The sequence below is a fragment of the Puma concolor genome, chromosome C1 (genome assembly GCF_028749965.1).
Source record: "Puma concolor isolate L17-30 chromosome C1, mPumCon1.1.hap2, whole genome shotgun sequence".
In the NCBI taxonomy this organism is placed as follows: domain Eukaryota; kingdom Metazoa; phylum Chordata; class Mammalia; order Carnivora; family Felidae; genus Puma; species Puma concolor.
In genome coordinates, this window is record NC_141674.1 from 1026234 (window position 1) to 1043364 (window position 17131).

Here is a 17131-nt window from a genome sequence, read left to right on the forward strand (position 1 = left end):
CTGTCTCCCGACTGAGCCCTCCAGGCGCCCCTGTGCAGTCTTAAAATGCAGAGAAATGCCGGGGGGGGGGGGAGACAACTCAGCGGACCCCCAGCACCCTGGATTTTCACTGTCACGCTTTTGCGTCTTATTTTTTCCTTTCTGCTGTTTGCTTTTTGACGTGGGTACAGTTTTCTCCGTGTGGAGTCTCCACTCCCTGGTGTCGTTCCGGCCCGAGTTCTTTCCTCCCCGCAGAGCGGCCGGCTAAGCTTCGCGCCCTCCTGGCTTTTCAGACGTGTGCTTAGAACGCTGGTAGACAGGAGGCCGCCCCTCGCTTCCCGTCCACGCGTCTCTTCACCTCTTTCTCTGATGACGCGGCCCGTGCTGCCTCGCGCGGGCGGCGGGTGGCAGTGGGCGAGCCTGGCCTCTTCCCGACCTCGTGGGAGTGTTCTGATGTTTGCGCCGTGAGCGCATCGGCAGCTGCTGTGGGAAAAGTGGCACCAAGCCACCTGACGAGCGTCACACAGACACCTGCTCCCGCAAGAGGCCGGGGAGGTGGGGGACGGCAGAGGCCGGTGTCCCCACCTGCGGCCGTCACACCGGGCTCTGCATCCGCAGAAGGGGTGCCTCGCCTGCCGGAGCCGTCCCCTCCTGACGCTTGGACGACTGTCACCTGGTCTCCTCCGGGGCCTCCCCCGGGAACCTGGGCTACAGTTCGCGGGCTCCCAGCCCCAGGAGTTGCATGAAGGTTCCGGACAGGCTGAGAGCGGACAGGCCAGTAACCAGCAGGGATAGTGGCCTTGTTTCTAGTTTACCGTCCAGAAAGAACGTGGCCGTGGGTGCCCGGGTGGCTCAGTCGGTTGAAAAGCAACCTGAGTCAGTTCAGCTGAGGTCGTGACCTCCTGTTTTGTGAGTTTGAGCCCCGCGTCGGGCTCCGTGCTGACCTGGGAGCCTTCTTGGGAGTCTCTCTCTGCCCCTCCCCGCCCCACACACAATAAATAAACATTTTAAAAATAAAGAATAAAAGTAAAAGGGAGAAAGGACGTGTCAGTGTCCCCACCATGTTGGGACGCAGCCGTTACTAAGCCCCTGAGCTGTGCCGTCACGAGGTACACGTGGGGTTGATGTTTGCTTGGCTCCCTGGGGGACAAGGCCACGTGCGTGCATTATTGTCAATGTGCTTTTAGATTTGGTTTGCGGGTGGTTCTTCTAGGAGTTTTCACCAATATCCGTTCTGTACGCTTCTTGCGCCGTCCTCACTGGATTTTTGAGTTTTCTCTTGTATTCTCTAGAAGATTCTCAATTGCGCTGGCGTCTCTTGGCAGGACCTCGCGAGACGCCTGGGGCTGGGGCTGTGGAAGGAGCCGCCTCCCCCTCTGCCTGCCAGCCTTTGTTCACATGACTTTTACGTTTTCCTGGCGGGAACGCGCACCCGCCGGCGTCCTGTGGCCGCTTCGCGGCGGTGGCCTCTCCTGCTTTGCTTTGCTCCGTTCCGTGCGCAGGTGGCCTCCTGAGCCGTTGTGTTTCCCTCTCCCGGGTGAGGACGCCTGCCCCAGCTCGGCCCCTGCGTCCCCGGGCCGAGCCTCCAGGCCCCAGCCACGGGTGGGTGTGTTCTGGAGTGTCTCCCGCTCCGGAAGCTTCCGCCTTTGGCCGGCACCTCTCTGCCATCATCGACCAGTCCGGTCCTGGGGGGCTCACCGGCCTTGCCTCCTGCCTCCCCTCCTTGCCGTTCACCACGAGTTCTTCTTTTCCTCTGTCCCCCGAGCGGCTTCTCCTTCCTCCCGGGACCGTTCACTCATGGGAGGGGGGGGCGACGGCCCCCGTGGTGTGCAAGCGGGGCTTCTGAGCCTGGGGTCTCGGTGCCCCGGCCTCGTGTGACATCAGGTCTCGTCGAGAGCGACCGTGACCCCGAGGGAGTCCTTTAGCCTTGCACGCCCCGGCCTCCCACGTGTGAAGTAGGGGAGGGGTAGAGCTTTGCCTCTCGGTCACCGGGCAGACCGTTAAGGCGCGGATGTGCTGAGGTCACTGCCCGAGCTTCGGTGAGGCCGCATGAGCCCTTCTTATTTCTCCTACCAGGGGCCTGCACTTTCTCTCAGAGGGTCAGACAGTAAGGATTTTCACCTCTGAGGGCCGCTCGGTTCGTGTCGGAAGTGTTTGCCGTGGTGCAGGCAGCCCTACCCAGCACGGAGACACGACGCTCGCCAGTGTCCCGATAAAGCTTTATTTACAAACAGGTCGCGCCGGCCCCTACCTAGTTCATAGTATCACCTCCTGACCCAAGCTCGCTCTATCCTGTGGCATCGGTGTTTCCGTCTGACTGTTTTGGGGGGCTGGGGGCTTTATTCCCCAGGGGTGGGGAGATGTGGGGGAGGGGGTGCTAGGTCCTCGGCTCTGAGGAGTGAGTGCACGCTGGGCTCTCGCTCTGAGGCTCTGTGGGGGTCCGTGGGGGTCCCATGCCCGGGTTTACTGCAGCCAGCGGGGCACAGCCCCTCGGTCCCCCTCTGGTGGGGGGTCAGGGCAGGGTTAGGCGCGGACCTGGGCTCCTCAGTCCTGCTTCCTTCCCTTCCTGGTGGCGGACACGCAGGCTGGGGGGAGTTGGGCAGAGGTTGGCCATCCGAGGCTGAAGGGCCGCCCCAGGCCTCCTCCACCTGTCGCCGGCCCCCCTCTGGGTTGGGAGGGGCTGTGGGTGAAGGGACTCGTGCCACACGTGAGCTGCCCCGCGTGCCAGGCACCCACTAGCGGGAGGTGAGCCCTGTGACTCTGGTGCAGTTTTGCTCTGAGGAAACGCCGAAAGCAGTCTTAGGTTTATCTGTAGACCAAAAACGGAGGAAAATGTAGGTCTGCCGCCGCCTTGGCAAAGAAGGCAGAGCTCCTCCTCCACCGGGATTGGGGCTTGATCAGGTTTGCAAAGTGAACAAACCCCTCGACCTGGGAATTACCCCAGGACCACAGACCAGCCCAGCCTGGCTCCGCGTGCCCTCAGGTTCCCACGGCTTTTCTCTGGGTGGAAAAAGAAACTACCTTTGTTTCCACTGCTCCGTTTTTAAACGTCCCCTCCATTTTTCGGCTCCTTAAAGCTCCCGATGCTCTCCCCAGAGTTAGCGTCCCGTTATTCTCTCTGGCCGCGGCGTGGGTTTGCATCATCACCTGACGTCACCCCAGGCGGGCCGGGCCCCGCCCCAGCAGCGTTTCCCGGGGAGCCCAGCGTTGGGGTTAACGTCGCTGCGGGGGGTGCAGGTTGTCAAGGGAGCCGTATCGCCTGGGGACGTGATTCCTGGTCCTTGTGGAAAATCTCTGCCCTGCATCTGAAGTCACCCTCGGGGTTAGAGGTCCGGGGGTCTCTTCCCAGGGGTCCAATGACCTTTGCCACACTTCCGTCCTGGTGGCCGCCTGTGCAAACTGTCAGAGCCAGATGGTGGCGTGAACCCTCTTGCCTCTGCTGCAGCGTGAATGCCGACACACAACACACACGTGAGCGGGCGAGGCTTTGTGCGGGGGGAGCGTCACAGACGCAGCCGAGTCCGTGGGGAGGTCCAGGTTTCTGCACCAGATGTGCCCTTTGGAGCAGGGGAGCGGAGTGAGGGTTGACTCGTCCCCCGCCACGGGCCGGGTGGCCGGGGCTGCTCGGGCCGGTTCCCATCTGCGGACTCACAGATTTCGGGCCGTTGCTCTTGTAAGTGTGTAAAGTGTGTGTCAGAACCTTGGTAGGTGGTCTGGAGCCCATCTTCTCCGGTCCTGTGGGCACCTGTGACCCTCCCACTCCCCGCCCGGAGGAACCATGATCTGCCCTCAACGGGGTGTTTCTGGAAGATTGTGCGTGAGTTTAACTTTGAAAACGGCATCTTACCGAACTCGAGAAAGAGGTCATGCAGTAGGAACCACGCGGTAGATGGCCTGGAGACTGGGACAGTGTGTGGTTTTAGTTTCTTAGTCGCGGGATCACACAGGGTCACTCGGGCCGCCCTGCCCAGCTGCCCCCAGGCCTCTCACCATGAAGTCACCCCTGCGCCAGGGCTGTCCGTCCGGTGTCCAGCCCCCCGCAACCTCGCCCGCCGTCCCTGGTGCCTGCTCACCGCCCCGCCCCCATCCAAACCTCCTGGGCTCCCGCCCGGCAACAGGGCACCTCCTTGTGCCTCCCTGGGGTCCACCCGGACTCGGCGGCCAGAGCGGTCACTCGCCGGACGTCGTCACCCCTCACCTGGCCTGTGCACCCGCACACCGCTCTCCTGTCCCCTCTGCCTCCGGGGTGGCCCTGCAGCTCCATGACCTGCGTCTGCCCTCTTGGGACACCTTCCCCAGCCACCTGTGCACGTGGTGCCCTCCCTTCCCGCAGTGGCCTCCGCCCCCGCCCCTGCCATACCGTCACCTCCTTTACCCTAAGGCCTGCTCCGTGGGGGGGGAGTGCTTGCTCCTGTGCTGAGGGACACGAGCGGCTGAACGGGATTGTCCCGGTGTTCTCTGTTGGAACTGAGCGCACGCCCCCCAGGATGTTGCTCCAGTGACCCAACTCTGCAGGCTGGGCCGCATTCCTCACCCGCGAGAGGGGTCAGGTGACCCAGGGGCCTCCCTCCTCATGGGAGGAGAGCTGACATGCCCTCAGCCTGGCTCAGCGTTCCTGGTGCCGGGGCTTCCCCACGTTGAACCCCCGCTGGTGAGGTCCACACGGGCCGCCCTGGCGTCTCAGCCCCAAACACCCTCTGTCTCCCTCCAGGCTGTTCCTGGTCATAGAGTATGTCAACGGCGGGGACCTCATGTTCCACATGCAGAGACAGAGGAAGCTTCCAGAGGACCATGCCAGGTGGGTGTGGGCAGGCGGGCACAGGCCGGCAATGAGCTGGGAGGGCCCCGGGGGGGCACAGCAAAGAGGACGTCACTGTCCCCTGCCGAGTGTCAGACTCCAGAGCCAGCTGGCACGTCGCCCGGAGAAGTGGGTGCTTCCTAGGCGAGTATGTGCGCACGGGGACACCGCCAAGCTGTTTTGCCTTTTTCCTGTTTCCAAAATGGGGGGTGGGGGCACACTCCTGCTGGGAACTCACCTGAGTGGGCATCATGGCCACCGCCTCTGGTTCTGGTTCACGGATGCAGGGCGATGGCTCTCGGAGGAGAATAACCCATTTCTATTGAAGTGACAGTGACTCTCGGGGCCATCCACCCCGCCCGCCCTCCGCACCTCAGCCCTAAGTGTGAATCTCCTCTCCACCTCCTTCCTGTTTTCCATGGTTTTCCCTGCTCCTCCTCACCTCCCTTAAATCAACTCCATGCGGGGGCGCCTGGGTGGCTCAGTCGGTTGAGCGTCCGACTTTAGCACAGGTCATGATCTCACACTCCGTGAGTTCGAGCCCCGCGTCGGCCTCTGTGTTGACAGCTCAGAGCCCGGAGCCTGCTTCAGATTCTGTGTCTCCCTCTCTCTCTGCCCCTCCCCCACTCATGCTCTGTCTGTCTCTGTCTCAGAAATAAATAAACATTTAAAAAAAAAAATCAATCCCATACAGTGATTTTGGTCACCTTACATCCTTTCCGGGGAAAGGCAAGTACTAACCCAGGAATGGCTCGCTCCCCACACAGTGGCGTTTTCTTTTTTATTTATTTTTTATTTTCTTAAAGTTTATCTATTTTGAGAGAGATCGAGAGGGCACACGTGGGGGAGGGGCAGAGAGAGAATCCCAAGCAGGCTTCGTGCTGTCAGTGCAGACATGGGGCTTGATCTCACGAACCGTGAGATCAGGACCTGAGCCGAGATCAAGAATCAGATGCTTAACCGACTGAGCCCCCCGGGCGCCTCACGTTTTCTTTTTCTTTGATTGTGGTAGAACAGACGTAACCCAAAATACACCATTCTCGCCATTATAAACGCACAGCTCAGGGACATGAGGCACATCCACACAGTCATGCGGCCATCCCCACCGCCCGCCTCCAGAACTTTCCATCTTCCCCAACTGATGCTCTGCCCCTGTGAAATGCTGGCCCCCAGCCCCTCCCCAGTCCCCCCAAGAGACCTCGAGAGTGGAATCCTAGGCATGTGTCCTCTGAGGACTGGCCGACGTCCTCAGGCTTCATTGTTACAGCAGGCTCAGGAACGTTCCCTTGTGTGGAGGGACCCCGTCTTGCTTACCCGCCCGTCTGACACTGCTCCCGCCTTTGGCTACGGTGACCGGGCCCTTCGGGACGCTGCGTCGCGCGGCATTCCCGTGTTAGCTTACTGAGGACCCTCCGTGCCGTTCTCCACGGGAGCGCCCACCGGTCGTGCTCTCACAGTCCACTCCACGTCCTCACCAGGATGGCTTACTTTCCGCCCGTCTCTGAGAGTGGCCATCCTAGGGGGTGTGTGGTGGTCCCGATCCGCGCTCCCCTAACGTCTGGGACGCCGAGCGCCTCTGGCGGTCTGATTGGCCCCACGTGCCGGGTTGAGCACGAGGACCCCAGGGCGTCGGGCGTCCCCCCAGCTCCCGCTCTGTCTGGACCCGGGCCTCTCGTCCAGGCGCCTCGTTGACTTCGCTCTGCTGCCCCCAGATTCTACGCCGCCGAGATCTGCATCGCGCTCAACTTCTTACACGAGAGAGGGATCATCTACCGGGACCTGAAGCTGGACAACGTCCTCCTCGACGCGGACGGCCACATCAAGTTAACGGACTACGGCATGTGCAAGGCGAGCACCCGGCCCCCAGGGCCACCCCGCCTGCCCCCGGAATTCACGGTCAGCATAGCACCGTGGCCGTCTCAGCCCCTCAGGGTCGGAGGTGCTGACCGCCCGGTCACCGCAGCCCGAAGGGGCCCGGGCAAGGCGCCTCCCGCTCTAACCGACCCCAGACGCTTTTCTTCCTTCCTGGTAACTGACTGTGTCCCCGCAGGAAGGCCTGGGCCCTGGCGACACCACCAGCACGTTCTGCGGGACCCCGAATTACATCGCCCCGGAGATCCTGCGGGGAGAGGAGTACGGTGAGCAGGGCTGCGGGACGGGGCTGCTCACAGGCCCACGGCAGGCGGCTGTGGACGAGCACAGCCCCCCACCCCTGGAAGGGACCCCTGGCCCCTCGGGGGTGCGGGCGCGACGCAGAAGGTCAGGTTGACCTGCTGGGGCTGACGCTGCCGGGGGACCTAACCACGGACCCCGCAGCCGGGGAGAGCGGTTTTATTGACCAAATTACACCTAAAACACACAGCCCTCACTTTGTTCCCTCCTGTCACCCGCTGGCCTCTGCCCTGTGTGAACCTGTGTGGCTCCCACGTGTCCCGGGTGTCCATTCAAGCGTCCCCTGGTGGGAGGACACTGCGTGGGGTTCCTTTTGTCGAGGAGCCCTAAGGGGTTGGGAAGGAGGAAAAGCCACACGAAGCCACGAGCCCCCAGGCCTGGAGCCCCAGTTGGTGTCCTGCCCCCAGTCAGTGGGAGAGACACGGCTGTAAACCGAGCCAGCAGCTGTAGGTTACCCAGAATGCCCTGCAGCCCCTGCAGACCGTGAAGAGCGTGTCTGCACCTCTCCGTTCTCTGGGTTTGAAATGAAAACGAGATTACAGTGTGTGCGCATGCCTGTGTTCGTGTGTGTGCCCCGGATACGTGTGTGTGTGTGCTCACATGTGTGATGCAGCTTTGTACCTGTGTGCACACCCCACACCCTTGTGTCCTAGTGTTTGCAGTGGAGCACATCACAAACATGTCATCGAGTGTTTTTAAACGTTTCTTTGCCGGGAAAATGAGGGCTGGCTGGCTGGGCGGGTGGGTCACTTGTCCTCTGGGGCAGGAGGTGCCCAGGAAGCTGCTATAACCAAAGTCGCTGAGTAGCCAGACAGGGAAGGACAGCCAGTAGATGGGCAGGCCAGGTTGGAGAGTCTAGAAGCTGGCCCGGGACGGGATGGGGGCGACTGTCCCAAACAGTCTAGGGGCTGCGGGCACGACTGAAGCCAGGCTCTCCCACTCCCACTGCCCTGTGCAATAAAATTGTTAACCCTGTCAGATTAACTGAAACAGTGAATATAGAAAGATGTGAAAAACGGGTTTTTTTTTTTTTTCAAGTTTATTATTTTTTTAAGAGAGAGGGAGAGAGAGAGAATCCCAAGCAGGCTCCCCACGGTCAGCACAGAGGCCTATGCAGGGCTTGAACTCACGAACCGTGAGATCAGGACCTGAGCTGAACTCAAGAGTTGGACGTTTAACCAACTGAGCCACCCAGGTGCCCCTGAGTTTTTGCAGGCTTAGAGAAGGGATTTTTTTCAAGCTCAGGTGAACCGAAGGAAAACGAAAAGGACGGCTGCCCAACAGGTGTGCTCAGTTTTACGCGTCTGTGTGGTCGAAGGGGCCACAAGCAGGTTCAAAGGCCAAACGACGATCTGGAAAACCAGCAAAGTGCCGAGTATAGAGTTAATGGTCCTGATGTGAAAACAGCTTTGCAACCAGTTAAGAAAGAAAAAGACAAGGGCCCCACGATGGTGGGCAGAGGGGTCACAGCGCCGGTCAGAGACGTGCACACCGCCCCACTCGGCTGCCTCCCTCAGCGGTTGGAGCACACCCATCCTGCAGCCGTGCCCCTGCCGACCGCCCGTGTGCCGGGCCTCTGCCATCCCTCCAGGGTTCAGCGTGGATTGGTGGGCACTGGGCGTCCTGATGTTTGAGATGATGGCCGGGCGCTCCCCCTTTGACATCATCACCGACAACCCCGACATGAACACAGAGGACTACCTTTTTCAAGGTGCGTGGGCCACCGGGCTTCTCTCAAGGGTTCAGGTGCCGCCCTCAGACTGTGCGCGCGGGTCTGTCCCCACCTCACGGAGCAGGTGTTTCCTCTTTTGGGGGGCTATGGATGGAAGAGTCCCGGGCTGGCCCCTGCAGTGCTACAGAAGCCACGTCCTCATAGACTGGCTCTCAGGGAGGCAAAGGCTGGGGTGGGAAGTGAGAGCCCCACCGGGAAAGACAGCCTGCCCTCCTGTAGCCCAGACTCCTCCCTGCCCCTGCCAGGTGTGCGCCCTGGAGGCCTGGGTGGGCGGGGCCACCGTTAGGGTCCAGGCCAAGGCCATCCGGAAGTGCAGAACACCTGCCTGCGGGATGCTGATGCCCAGGAACACCGGGTCCCCACGGCGCCCTCTGGCGGTCGTGTGTGGAGGCGCCCACGTTTGTGAGCATGCTCTTGGCTCCTGTGTGGTCCTGGGCACGTGTGACTCTGCGCACATGGGGGGTGTGAGGGACCTTCTGTGGGTGAGAGGCCCTGCTGCATGGAGGGAGGAGGGGCCAGGGCCCTAAGAGCGCCCTGGACACTCTTGCTCAGAAAGGGTTTGGAGCTCCCGGGTAGCTGGGCAGAGCAAACACAGTAGGGAGCGTCGGGAGGGACACAGACTCCTCACCAGGGCCCCGATCGTTGCAGTAATCCTGGAGAAACCCATCCGGATCCCCCGATTCCTCTCGGTGAAAGCCTCCCACGTCTTGAAAGGATTTTTAAACAAGGTACACTGTGGCCGCCCTGACGTCCCGTCCCGTCTGTGGCTGCCTGGGCTGACCGGGGCCCCGCGGGCACTTGTTTCCAGGGTCAGCTGCGGGACGCCTCGGGGTGGGTGTGAATCTCTGCCTCCCTGTTTGACCTCTGTCCCGTGAATCATCAGTTTTTAGTCACACTTGCCGAAACATGAAATGCGAAATTATGCCAAAGAGAAATTTAACGAAGCCTCCGGTGTTAGGGGTAGAATTTTTAGTGAAGGGAATGTCTGCTCATCACCGGGCTGGTTAAGATTGGCTGGAGATGATTGGAGGAAGCTCTTTCTATCCTGGAGGGAAGGAAAGCTGGTTTTCTCTTGCTGTGACTTGGGGCTTCTTTGCTCAATGCTGACATGTCCTTATTTGATCTCTGACCCCTAGGACCCCAAAGAGAGGCTCGGTTGCCGGCCACAGACTGGATTTTCCGATATCAAGTCTCATGCATTCTTTCGCAGCATCGACTGGGACCTGGTAAAGCACAAAAGACCCAGTTCCCACCCCACCTCTCCCCCGAGGCAGGGATGGGGGTGAAGGGCATGGTTCCTGCCGTCGTGAGGGTCTGGGCCCCGGAAGTGATTTGGAAACTCACCTGTTCACCTATAATTGACAGGGACCCTGTGGGGCCGTGATAAGCCCCTGGGATGGTGGTCCCAGGTGGTCCTAGGAGAAGTCCTGCCTGGGAGTCCCCTAGCACACGCTATACCGCCTCGGGTCCCCTTGGGGATGTCCTTGATCTGTGACCACACCGCCTGGTCAGAAATCCAGTGGTGGGAGCCAGCCCAGCGAGGGGCGTCTTCTCTGGTTTCATAGTTGGTTTTCCAGAGCTGCCTTTCTTGTTCCCGTCCCGGGCTGCTGCTAACAGCAAAGTGTGCAAGCCCTTCCGACCTTCGTGCCGTGGTTTCTGGTGCTAAAGGGAAATTGAACCAATTTTGTTTTGACATACATAGATGGTTGCAAGTTACTGAAATATAACCTTGAAAATATGCTCCTCTGAGGAAAAGGAGATTAGCTCACTAAGTACATGTTGAACTTGAGCTTGAACTAGACCACGTGAAAGCCCCTCTCTGGGGCAGTGTCGTGCCCCCCTCCTGGCTGCTGTAGTGGCCCCGCGGCCAGCGCCGAGGACGACCCCCAGCCCTGTGGACGGAGAAGCTCTTGTCCGCTCCACCTGGTCACTGTCACTGTCACTGTCACTTTCCAGAGGACAGTCATCTGTGCCTTTGTGGGGAGAAGGGCCAACCCCATTCTCAAGACCCTGGTCGCCCGCCCTGCCACACGCTGCCCTGTCCAGGCCCCGGCTGAGCTGTTTTCAAGACAGAATCCAGCCTCCCCTTCCTTGGGGTTATTAGACAAATACTTAGAACAATATTCAGAGCACACGCACTTTTTAACTAAGAAGCTGACTTTGAGGGGCGCCTGGCCAGCTCAGTCAGTGGAGCATGCGACTCTTGATCTCAGGGTTGTGAGTTCAAGCCCCACGTTGGGCATAGAGCCTACTTAAAAAAGGAAAGCTGAAGAAAGAAAAAAGGAACTGCCTCTGATGACTCCAGCAGCAGTGGGGAGGAGATCTAGATTCTGGCTGCTCTCTATTATCCATACAGCTCGGGACACGCTGGAGGAAGAGCTGCCCCCAGGCTAGGGTTAGTGATGGCCCCTTTCTGCTTTCAGGCCTGTTCCCCCACCCAGGCACCCACAGAACCCCTGGAGGGACCGCCCATGGCCCACGTGCCAACTGGCTAAGCTATGGCAGTGCCCAGTGCCCTCGCGCCCTGCAGACTGAGGTTCCACGAAGTGCAGCCGCAGAAACAGGAAAGGCCTCTGTGGAAACCTCGCCCACTGCCCTGGGGCTCCGGCCAGATGTCCGGCCTCGGCGAGAGCCCTTTGATGCCACATCCCCTGAAGGTGGCATCTGCTCATTCTGACCAGTGCGCCCTTGCCGAAAGCCCCCTTCCTATCTCAGTTGGCCTGGGTCTCATCTCTAGGCCTTAACGGGTTTCCCAAGATCAGAAGGGAAAGGGTCGGGGGCGTGGACATGAAGTGAGGCGGTTAGTCTTTTATGATCAGAGTCCATGTTTATAAGCCACGTTCAGACCCCAGTGGGCCGAGGCAGGTGCACGTGGGCCCGCCCTTGGCTCTACCGAGTGAGGGACAGCCTGGCTGGCAGCCGCCGTTGCTACAGGTGCACATCTGCCTGAGCAGAAGCACGTGCTTTGCGTGAAGAGGGACACGGGGTCCAGGGCCCGGAGCCCCCGCAGGGCTTGAGGGGGTGCCGTTTTCGCCGAGGGGACTATGAGATAGTGGAGGGAAGAAGCATTTTGGTGCAGTGGGTGCTAGAGTCCCTCTGCCTCACGGCCCCCAGGCCAGTCCCTGCTCCACACACGTGCTGTTGGGGGGTCGTAGCCCAGAGCCGAGGAAGCAGGGAGCGGTGGAGACCAGAGAAGCCCCGCTCAGAGATGCCGCAGCCCCGTCTCGCCACGGCGTGCAGCACCAGCCTCCCGCCGGGCTGGGGCTGGAGCCCTGCGGTCAGCTGGACCCTTTCCCGCCCCTCCTTTCTGCCCAGTCCTCGGGGACGCCGCCTCCGGGGCCTGTGCCTCTCCCCTCCCCCACTGCTGCCCTCCCGGCGGTCCCCTGCCCGGCCTCGCCAGAGGCAGCCCCCTCTCAGGCGGCATTGAGCCCCTCGATGCCCCTGGCACACTCCGCAGGGCCGTCCACCTCCTTCAGCCCATCAGAACAGACCCACCCGGCCGCCGTGGCGAGCCCCTTCCAGCACCTTCCTTCTGCTCTCACCCGGTGCGGCCAATCAGCAGCCGCCCCGGGAGGCACTCCAGGTGCACCGTTCTTGCTCCTGCTTTTGAGTGAGGAAAGGGGGTCCGAGGGAGGCGGGGGGGGGGGGGGGGCAGAGAGGATCCCAGGTGAGCACCCAGGTGCGCTCGCTTCTTGATCTGACGTGACTTGCTGTTTAAATCTTATAGCAGCCAAGACCTAAGGTAGGGAGCTAGTTTAAGAAATGCCCCCCTTCCCACTTTTTGTGGGAAAAGACTTCGTCCTGACCAAAGAATTTGGGTAATTGCACAAAGGTGAGAAACTGCAAAATCCCCCCAGGCACAGCCCCATGGCAGCCCGTGCGTTTGGACACGGCTGACCCGCTCTGGCTGCAGGGACAGCCGTTCTCTCTGCCACGCACCCCTCCTGGCATCCTCTGGGTGACAGAAGACGCATGTCTCTGCCCTGTGACTGGCTGCCATGCTGGCCACATCCCTGTGCGTGTTGGTCAGCTGCCGGAAACGACTCACGTCTGAGACACCCTCATGTCCTTCACTGGCTGCAGCGGGGCCCATGCTTGTCACATTCCGTGCCCGGAACAACTCCCCGCCACGTTGGTCTTGGACAGTCCCACGGCTTGCTCGGGGACATGTGGCGGCCCCCGCAGGAGGACCCGGGCTCAGCCCTTCCAAGGGCCCTCCAGGCCCTGGGAGCTGACGGGTGGGGGCTGCACAGGGCTGGCTCCACGTGTGGCTACATGGGAGGGAGGAGACCCAACGCGATAGATCCATGGAGCAGGGACCCTCGTCCCTCACTTATGGCTCAGTGTTCTGGGGAACGTGCCTGGCCCAGCACTGGTAGGTGCACAGCACACACCTGGTGAGGGGGGAGGGAACTGGGCGTGTAACTGAGGGACTGAGCCGGCAGGCCCTCCCCACCCTCGCCCATGTGACATGCTGCTGAATGGCACCTGTCCTGGACACTCGTCTCTGCCCTGTGGCACAAGTGTGTCCCAGCCCCATAAGTGGTGAGTTGGAAGTCAGAGTCTGGATCCTGAGGAGTCCCGTTTCCTACCTGGTGAGCATTGCGATTAGAAAGGCAGAAGGTCAACGATGGCTTTATGGCGAGGAAGGGCCTCGCGGGATGGGCACTCACCAGGCACCGGCGTGGGCAGTGGTGTCCCTGCCAAGTCCCTGCTCCTTTATGACCACGATTCCAAGATGTAAGAAACAAAAAAACTCCCCAGAGCAGCCTCCTTCGGGTTCAGTGGCAGGACCACTGGGCCCAGCGTGGCTCTGTCCCAGGTACCGCCAGCATTTTTTTAACTCGGGTCAGGACTTTTCTGGCTTCAGATACGTTTTCCCAGATCTTGTGTTTAAGGGAATGGAAAACTGGCATTCAGATACAGGACGTGTTTAAACCCCGTCTTCCTATTCCATTCTGTGACTTAAGTCCCTTCCAAAACCCAAATCCGGTGGAGACGACGCACAGTACACGGCTCTGACCTCTCGCGTTGTCCTTCCCAGTTGGAGAAGAAGCAGGCCCTCCCACCGTTCCAGCCCCAGATAACCGACGAGTACGGTCTGGACAACTTTGACACCCAGTTCACCAGCGAGCCCGTGCAACTGACCCCTGACGACGAGTAAGGCCTCGGGAGGGTGGCGTGGCGAGGCAGGGGGAAGGCTAGGGCGGGGCCTGTTGGGCGCTAGGAGGGCGGGGCCTGAGGAGGTGAAGCCGCGGCGGGGCGGGGCCTTCTGGGGGCGGGATGCCGCAGGCTGAGGGCGGGGCTGTGAGGGGCTAGGGGGCTACGGGCAGGGGCGGGGCCGTAGGGGCCTCATTGGGGTTGGGGCGGAGGCTGGGGTGTCATGCCGCCCGGCGGGGGGCGGGGCCTGCCGCGGGGGCGGGGCTGACCCAAGCCCGCGCTGTTCTGTGCACCCAGGGACGTCATAAAGAGGATCGACCAGTCGGAGTTTGAAGGTTTTGAGTACATCAACCCGTTACTGCTGTCCACCGAGGAGTCCGTGTGAGGCCGTCTTCTGTGTCATGGACACGTCTGTGAATGACCCCTTCACTCTATCCTTAACCACAGCGCATGCATGCCAGGCTGGGCGCGGGGCTCCGGGCGCGGCCAGGGAGGGACGCTTGCCGCTGAGACCGCGGACGGGGGCGTCCCGCCGGCGCTTCTCGGGGCGGACCGGTCTCGCGTCTGGGCCCGCGCGGCCGGCTTCGTGCTGGAGGAACCTGCTTCTTGTGCCTGCGCCGCGGAGGAGCCGCGGTGACCGTGTCCGAGGGACAAACTGCCCCACGATTTCGAAGGTGCACACTTTCCACAGAAACAGAACTGGCCTGCTCCGCCAGGAGACTTAGCCTGTAACGTCCTGAGGAATAAAATGTGCCCATGATGTCGAAGCCTGCCTTCGGTGCCTTTTTTTCCTGCCAGGGGCGCCTGCCCGGCCTGGCAGGTGACATCACACGGGCGGGCCGCAGCGGGCGGGGCCGTGCACCTGCAGGAGGCTAGATTCGGTAAGTTCCTGTCGCTGAGATTTAACACATATTTTGTTTGACTTTTGTTTTTAATGTTTGTTTTTGAGAGACAACGAGTGGGGGAGGGGCAGAGAGAGGGGGACACAGAATCCGAAGCGGGTTCCATGCTGGCAGCACAGAGCCCGACACGGGGCTTGAACTCAGGAACAGCTAGATCATGACCTGAGCCGAAGCGGACCCTTCACCGGCTGAGCCCCCCATGTGCCCCTTAACACATAGGTGCTTGAACAGCGGTGCAGGCTGATGCAGAGGGCACGCCTCACCCAGAGTGGGGCATTGGATGGCAAGGGGCCGGGATCCTAGATTCTAACGCTGCTCCCCGAAGCTCCCGAAGACCACAGAAAAGGGAGAAAATCGAACTAAACTTGCACAAAATACTCCTGAAAACACTAAGCAGCGCCTACGTGATGTCTTACGTATTAAATTTTTAAAAAACTATCTGTATCAGTAATAGTGATGCTCAGAATTGGGAAGTTTGAACAGATCTGTGTGGGTGGCCGTCCGCTTACGGAATAAGTCTGGAACACCCACACGCTCGCTCCTGACACAGCCCGCCTCCTGCCCCCATAACCTGCCCAGGTGGCACGCGCCCATCACCCTCCTCCTCGGACGAATGCCAAACTGCAGGTTTTCTAAAAGGAGGTGAGCCGCCTCTAACACGCTCCTTGTGGCTCGAGCCCCGGGCAGGGCGTGGGAGGGCTCCTCTTCCACCCGCCGGACACACCGAGTGTCCCTCTGCCCACTTGTGCTCCGTCAACCACACGCACCGCATCCCCGCGCACCGGGGCTCGCCTCTGCACCCCGCGGCTGGGGGTTTGGGGCGGGAGATGGTGGTACGAACAGTGGAAACAAGGGGCACCTGCGTGGCAGTGCCCCCGTCCTGCCCTGACTCCGGCAGATGAGCCGACTCGCGTGCTCAGGGCGAGGCACCACCGACCCACAGCCCCCGGCCGCCCGTGGCCTCTGGACCCTCCCACCCCGGTTGCAGAGCAGCCTTTACACGACACGGACGCTTGCCCCAACCCCAACGCCGGAAGTGTTGCCTCCGAAGACCGACATTCAGGACCGCAGAGCAGATGCGGGAGCCGACTTCGGGGTCTCGGTGTCACAGCCGGTGGTGACGTCCAGTAGCACGGCTCCTGTCCGAGGGCCACGCGGTCACTCTTGACTGGTGAGCAGCGCCCGGGGACGAGCGGATGTCACCTGGGGAGGGTGAGACCCCCAGCGCGCCCAGGAAAGGGATAACGTCCCCTGAGAGCCCCCTTCGTCCTGATGGGGGCCATTTGCCACAGTGGGTACAAGGACAACGTCTGCAGGGGCCCCGGATCTGTCCCCATTTGCAGCACGTATTTCCCTGCCGCGGTGCCACCAGCTTCCCAGTTACCAGCGTGGCCGCTCACGTGTGAACGTGTGCAGCGTCCCGCTTGTGGCCAAAGTGTAAATTAAGGTGCAGGACAGATTGAGGGGGGGTCGGAGACAGCCATCCCGACATCTGCCGACGGCTCTGGGCCCCGTACGGCGCGCGTCCTTCTGCTGGCCCGAGGAAACAGGAGGCGCCGCGCTGTCCCGTGTGGTCTGTGCGGTTACGAGCCGTGCGGCTGGCCGCCTGCCTCCTGCAGACGATGCTGCCGCCCCCGGGCCCAGGCCGTGCGGACTCTGCCCCTCTGGCACAGGCTGTAGCGAACACACTTGCGCTTATTTTCGTCAACGGTGGATGTTTCTAGGAAGCAGCGGTTTTTTAAAAAACAGGCTTTATTTAGAGCAGTTTCAGGTTCACGTGAAAATGGCGGGGCAGCTGCAGAGCCCCCCGCGCACCCCCCACCCTCGTGGTCCCCCTCCCCCTCCGAGAGGCTGCAGGGACGCGGCATCGTCTCCAGGGTGCCACGTGAACGTCTCGGTGCTGGGCAGCACGCGGGTTTGCACAGAACGTTTCAGGACACGTATCTGCCACTTCAGCTCATGCAAAGTAGCTTCGGGCCCCGAGAGCCCCCCGGGCTCCCGATTCGTGCCCCTCCCCCATCCTCTGGCCACCAGTGGTCTTCTTCCCGTCTCCGTGGTGTTGCCTTTCCCAGAAGCTCCCCCAGTTGGAGTCCTGTCCCAGGTAGTCTTTTCAGAGCGGCGTCTGTCACCCGGCCCCCCCCCCGTGGTCTTTCCACGGCTGGTGTGACCCGCTTCCCGCTGCCGGCGCTCTACAGCCACGTGGCTGTGGTGGGGACGAAGAGGTCACCAGAGCCCGTGGGCCACCAGCACCGGAAGGAAAACTACCTATACGGTCTCGTGCCCCATTTTCCACTTGCCCTGGAAGCCCGAACACAGGGCTGGTGCGGAATGTTCCGGCAGACCGGCCTGCCCACTGCCGGTGGCGCCTGGCCCGTTCCCTGCCCTGAA

The 17131-nt window shown here is 61.2% G+C and overlaps 1 protein-coding gene and 1 long non-coding RNA gene across 4 annotated transcripts in view; one reads left to right on the plus strand and one right to left on the minus strand.

Moving 5' to 3' along the window:
* The window catches only part of PRKCZ (protein kinase C zeta), a 101421-nt gene extending 86813 nt beyond the window's left edge, over positions 1-14608 (plus strand). For all 3 annotated transcript variants that reach the window (XM_086715439.1, XM_086715441.1, XM_086715440.1), the window contains 8 exons: positions 4691-4777; positions 6490-6625; positions 6828-6915; positions 8541-8660; positions 9330-9409; positions 9818-9907; positions 13726-13841; positions 14139-14608. In XM_086715439.1, coding sequence (XP_086571565.1) covers positions 4691-4777; positions 6490-6625; positions 6828-6915; positions 8541-8660; positions 9330-9409; positions 9818-9907; positions 13726-13841; positions 14139-14226 — 805 coding nt within the window. In that variant the 3' untranslated portion in view covers positions 14227-14608. The remainder of the gene's footprint in view (positions 1-4690; positions 4778-6489; positions 6626-6827; positions 6916-8540; positions 8661-9329; positions 9410-9817; positions 9908-13725; positions 13842-14138) is intronic.
* On the minus strand, positions 9638-13728 carry LOC147577710 (uncharacterized). The gene is made up of 2 exons (XR_015254376.1): positions 13274-13728; positions 9638-10343 (listed from the first exon to the last, which is right to left on the minus strand). It is a non-coding gene; the product is annotated as an uncharacterized LOC147577710 (long non-coding RNA).
* Positions 14609-17131: the final 2523 nt, after the last annotated feature.